A 5,731-nucleotide genomic window follows, 5' to 3' on the forward strand; every position below is an offset into this window, starting at 1 on the left:
GCTCCTTTTAACACTGTTACTCTGACCATCGCATGTAAAGACAAAATTGCCCAAAATTGTTAGGCAATAAATAAGTTTAAGGCACGCACAATGTCTGCTCCGAAGTACTTTGTAGAACACGTGTCACCCTGTGTGCTGAAACATGCATTTAACATAGAGCACACCTGTATTTAAGCCGCAGCAAACATGGAAAATGAATCGATTGCGCTGCAGAGTTAAACCGATATGAAGAGAGCTTCAAATTACAATGCACATTTATTATACACACACAGGTGTGTGTGTTGTGTGTGCATGCATGCACAAAGAACTTAACTAATTGCAATATAATTTATTTATTTAGTAATTAAGTTGCATGCTGCAAAAGTTGGGCAGTAGCATTTGCAAACGCCAAAAAACTAACTGCAACAATTTTCAAGTCACGTTTCAAGCAACTAATTTGTAAATTTTGCAGCAGCGCGAAGAGGAGGGGGGGGGGGGGCGGTTGGCAGGTGGGTAAAGGAACATGGGCCAACGATTACCTGTGCCTGGGCAACTGATAATGCGTGTGTGTGTGTGTGTGTGTGTGTGCTGGCAATATGTCAAAGTTGCCGGCAGCATGACATGTGGCACGTGTGCGGTTTTGATGGCACATTCAGTACAGTAGTAACTGCCACCGTGCGCCAGCTAAGCCCATCAAAGCTAAGCGACAGACAGCGGGACTGGTGCAAGTTTGACGACGCTAGCGACAGTTTTGTCAACTTAAGTTGCCTCCAAAATGAAGCTTGCCTTCAAGTCGTTGCCGTACGACACGTGCCCGCCCAGCCCGCCCTGGCAATGTTTGCTGCCACTTGTCATATGACGACGGGGCGTATGGGGCATATTGCAATTGAATGCCGCATGCCACGCTGCATATTTCATCAAAATTCAATTGTTTCCATTTGCGTCGCAGCACTCGATGCCACTTGCAACAGCGCCAGCTCCATTGTTGACCCTTTTGTCTTGAGCTTTGCGCTCGGCCAGCCAAGCGCCAAGTGGGCATATATCTTTTGCAGTCACTGTATGTGCACTGTTTTCGCCCACTTCTAACAAATAGTTATGCGCCGAACAATTTTATATAAGTCTATTTTTGTTTTTGCTCGTATTTCTTTTGGCGCATTTATTTGCAGCTCTAGTGCTGCATATGTTTGCATAAAATTTCGTCAAGCGTGCAGTATTTTTGACAGTATTTTTTAAAATATGTTTATTGTGTATGGTAGATCTGAGCTTTTAGCGCTTGAAATGTGAAAACTTTAATAAAAATGATTGTTAAATGCGCGAGTAAAACATTTTTCGTTTATTTAGGCATTTGAGAGAATTTAATACGTGTAAAATGATCTAATCAACTACAAACAACTTTTTGTCCAATGCTCAGTACAATGTGCGGTATTTTTGTAGTATGTATTGACGCTTAAACCTGATGTGTACATAGTAGATTGTATATATTAAATAAAGCAGGTTCTGGAAAGTAATGAGAGTTAAGCACAAAAAAATTTCTTTCTCTTTAAGAAACACGAAGCCAAACAATTTCATTTTATTTTATACTAGAATGTGCAGTATTTTCATGGTGTTTGGATAGTGCAAAATTACTATATGTCGAATGAATATGTCACCATTGTTTTCATTTTATTTTATTAATTTCGTATTTTGGGGCTTAAGAGAATTTATTTAACAATAATTCTTAAATTAATAAATCCAAGCTAAATCATTTTTCATTGCCAGCTGCATTTGGTTTTGTCAACAGTATTTTTCTTGAGTCTCGCAGTATTTTGTAACTTTGCAAAATTTGGAGCTTAGTTTTTACGCTTTATTTGCAGGGAATTTGATAAAAGCTCCAATTAATTAAACCATTTACATATACAATCTATAGTTTTACGTTTTTTTTTTTTTTTTTTTTTCTTATTTTTTTTTTTTTTTTTGACATTTTTGGAATACACGCGCAGTCAACTGCTTTATAGAGGGACAGTTAGTTAGGGGCTCTAGTGGGGGAGGGACAACTGCTGCTATATAGCCAAACTAAATAACATACAGGACCAGCTTACAGTATGTAAGCGGCTTTCACCAGCGATCCTTGCTTGCTCATCGAATCCTTGTGCATCTGGTACTGCAGATTGTGGGGCGGCAGGCCGAGCAGCTTACGCAGCTTGTAACCAATCTCCATGACGGCCACTTCATTGTGCCCATTGGCGGTCCAAATCGCTGGAAGCATTATGATACATGACATGACATGACAGGGCAGGACGATACTGCACATGACATGGCCACGCCCAGAGCCAACGTATTTTGTACTTACAAATTTTGTTGCTCTTGCTGCGCAAGTTGATGACAGCGCCACAGATTTCCTCGGTATGCTGAACAGCCTCACCAATCAGTATTAACAGCTGCGGGCACACAAAGTCCATAGATGAGCGCCAGCAGGCTGGCAGGCAGCGCATTGGAACTTACCACGTCCAGCCAGAGCTTGTCCAGCTCCAGTTTGCTGCAGCGTCCGATGCTGATGACCCAGCGGCCGCCATCATTGTTGGTTTCATCCTCCCACATGGGCCTGAAAAAATATTTACAATTAAAGTAAGTCGAAGTGCGCTCTAGTCGTTCGCATCCGACTAGCAGATACTCTGAACCCAGCGTCAAATATTCCGGTTTCCTTCTATGCACACACATGTTTCTTATCTTTCTTAGCCCCACATATCGAAAAGGTGTTCTCCATTAACTTCGGCTTTTATAGTCCGTTCCTTATGCAGTTTTGTATGCCTTAATATAGTATATAAATTTGTTGTATACACTTAATACCAAGGTTCTAGCTTTAGCTAACGTTGTATCCAACTTGACACAATACGAAAACTTACATACCAAGATTAGTGTATCCACCTCTTAAAGTTTTCAAGTTATCGATATCTATCGATACTATGAAAATGAATAGTAGCTATCGTTGCATATATATATAGAATATATTTTCAATTTCAAGTCTATCTCGTCGTACCTCTAATCCTCTCAAAACATGTCTTACAATATATATCGAAAATGTGAATATGAGAATAAATCGATATATATGGAGAGTATATTTCAAAAATTCTGGTCTCCAGCTCTTTAAATTTCCCGGACTCAACACAGACGGACGACTCACCTCTTCTGCTCTAGAATTTGTATATTTTATGGACGAATTTGTAAAGGATTTAAAGTGTAATAAGCTACAGTTAATCACGGTAATACCCTTACTGTATGCCCTTTTTGAACAAGGAGTAGTCGCTGCCAATCTTGAGCTCAGATGGCGGCTTAATATGATTGTATAGACTCCAGAAATCCTCGACCATATCGAAGCTAGTTATTTCGTTTTGCATATCCTCCCAGCTCTTGCTGCGATCATTCTCCAGATACCATAATGTCCAGGTATGCTCCAATGGATGCTTAAATGGCAAATGACCCAGCTGTTGTTTGCTCGGCTTGCTCATCTCGCCATCCGAGTAGGACTTGAGCTCCTGGCTAGAGCTGGAAAGCGTGTCCGCCTGCATTTCCGTATCGCTGTCCAGCATATTGAAACTGTTCTGTTTGGCCAGCAGCATTTTAACAAACTCTGCTTAATACTTTCTATATATATATATATGTATATATAGAGATACCTATAATCTGATACGTATGTTTAATTTTTAACGCGTCTTTGGGCTTTTTGCTAAATGGTTTCAACCGACGACCACAGGACGTTTATTTAATTTCAGCTCGCTTCGAATTACTTTTATGACACACACTACATGAGAACTGCCTGCGATTACAGCACACACAACTAAACAATACTTTACTATACACTGACAGCAGCCGCCCAGCTCTGTCTGTTACTCAAACTCGACTAGCTTCTGCTCACACAGAGAAAATAATTTCAAATATTTCTATTAAAATTAAGTGCACAGCTGAGCACGATCGAATTTTTACAACTTGAGCAGGTTGAGAGGGTTTTTAAACTACTTTCCTTCACTTTTCTTTCCTAAGAATAAAGTACTTACTTTAAGAAGATTTACGCTTTCTATGAGAACGTTAAATGCTTATTTCAAGCATGGCAATTTTAAATATAATTTTGTTGTACCTTATTGCTGCTTTTTAATACCCTAAACCCATTCATTATTAATGCATTATTTTCTTATATTTTTATTAATATGATGATTTATACTTTAAGAATACATTTTCGAGTACTAGCAACAATTTTCTCAGAGTGTACGTATTTATTGACGATATATGAGCACGTAAATAATAAGCCAGTCATTCAACATCTTTAAGCACTCATCTCTGTAATTCAACACTAAACATTTTATTCCCTTATGAGTGCCAATTTTGACGCTTGTCGCCAGTTTTCTGTGCCTCGTACTACGACGATAAGATCGCGTCGCCTTCCATGCCTTCCATTTCATATGAAGCGTTAATTTTATGACGCAACAAAATGGCAAAACACTTTGCTAAGCTCAAGTCCCCCTAGTCGAGCAAATTTATGTACTTCAACCAATTGACCTGCTTTTCCACAGGGCGCAGATATCCTCTAGTTATGTGTATCTAACAGACGGCAGTAGACATCTTTGTGCGTATAGCCTTTATATTCTTGAAAACTCTTTATAATCTTTCAATTTTTAACAGCTTTTATGCTCTGTGGCGTAAGCTGTACAGCTCGTCAGTATAATGTTAATGGTAAATTTAACATGAAGCTAATTTGCCAGGCGGATAAATGTCTCTTTAATCCTGGTAGGCATTTTAAAGTTGACCTTTCTCTGCAGCTGAGTCAATATACCCGCCCCATTCTCAAATTCGAGTTGTCAATCTCAGTTGATTCTATCTTTAGGTTATCATAATATTTATACCTGTCATAACAATCAAATGCGAAGAATATAGTTTCTGTGATCAGCACGTAAATATGCATGTAAATGTGTATTATTATTATTTGCTTCCATCTATATATTTTATCTTAATGTTAACATTAATATTTTATAGATTTATACTGTTGTACAGGGTATTGCTGAGCTCGAATAGTTTGTATGCTTCGTTATATTACCTGCCATAAAATGAAGCAATATTCTACGACTCTCACTGGCCACATAAAATTACACGGTAAAAGTGCTGCCAATGTGACACTAGATAAATATCGAAAAGCTCACAATGTAGCGATTAAAGTTATTGATTTTATTAATAACGAATGAAAATCTAATAATAATGCAAAATTACCATACACGTATTAGAACAATAACATATTTCGTAGAATTCTTTGAGGCTTACCTAAATTCAATTTAATAATGCTGAGAATTTTCTGATTTTAAGTCCACTTTTTCTGCTTATAATTCTATTTATAAAATATGAATACTTCAAAGTGTTTTAATAGAATAATTGTTGGCATATCGAAGAATGAACTAAGTCTAAGTTTAGCAGAATAAATGATGGCATAAATTGCACGACAATTTGTATATCTAAGATAACCATTTCTCCATGCAGCTATTTGTGCTGTGCTCCTTTAAGGAGTTAAATGGCCTAAACTTATTGAGGACCTACATATCAATATACATATACAGAATGACCTTTGTCTATCGCCACCATTACTTCAAAGAGAGATATAGAGAGGTTAACAGAGTTATACATGTATGGCAAACCCTTTGAAACTGTCATGCTTTGACTTAATCTTACTCATTTACCAATATACTGCTCGTTTTCTTAAAAAGTTTTCCACAAATTGGCAGCACTGCGCTTC

General features: G+C 37.9%; 1 protein-coding gene across 3 annotated transcripts; it reads right to left on the reverse strand.

Annotated features, from left to right (window-relative positions):
* Window positions 1–1,917: 1,917 nt before the first annotated feature.
* On the reverse strand, window positions 1,918–3,850 carry LOC115762807 (eukaryotic translation initiation factor 4E1). Of its 3 annotated transcripts, XM_030705165.1 has the most exons (6): window positions 3,633–3,849; window positions 3,232–3,557; window positions 2,461–2,560; window positions 2,309–2,396; window positions 2,058–2,214; window positions 1,918–1,994 (listed from the first exon to the last, which is right to left on the reverse strand). In XM_030705165.1, exons 2-6 carry the CDS (start codon window positions 3,543–3,545, stop codon window positions 1,982–1,984), a joined length of 672 nt encoding a protein of 223 aa, XP_030561025.1. In that variant the 5' UTR covers window positions 3,546–3,557; window positions 3,633–3,849; the 3' UTR covers window positions 1,918–1,981. The 3 variants fall into 3 exon arrangements, with proteins under 3 accessions (XP_030561025.1, XP_030561023.1, XP_030561024.1); XM_030705163.1 differs by having other exon boundaries at window positions 3,232–3,850; XM_030705164.1 differs by having other exon boundaries at window positions 1,918–2,214; window positions 3,232–3,848.
* Window positions 3,851–5,731: the final 1,881 nt, after the last annotated feature.

This window comes from Drosophila novamexicana, unplaced genomic scaffold (assembly GCF_003285875.2).
Source record: "Drosophila novamexicana strain 15010-1031.04,08,12 unplaced genomic scaffold, DnovRS2.1 tig00000644-arrow-pilon, whole genome shotgun sequence".
Lineage (NCBI taxonomy): Eukaryota > Metazoa > Arthropoda > Insecta > Diptera > Drosophilidae > Drosophila > Drosophila novamexicana.

Coding starts and splice junctions, on each gene's coding strand:
- LOC115762807 (XM_030705163.1), bottom strand. CDS start 3,575: ATGCTGCTGGCCAAACAGAACAGTTTCAATATGCTGGACAGCGATACG. Junction 2,561..3,231: donor TTGTTCAAAAAGGGCATACA/GTAAGGGTATTA, acceptor ATATTTTTTCAG/GCCCATGTGGGAGGATGAAA. Junction 2,215..2,308: donor CAGCAAGAGCAACAAAATTT/GTAAGTACAAAA, acceptor TAATGCTTCCAG/CGATTTGGACCGCCAATGGG.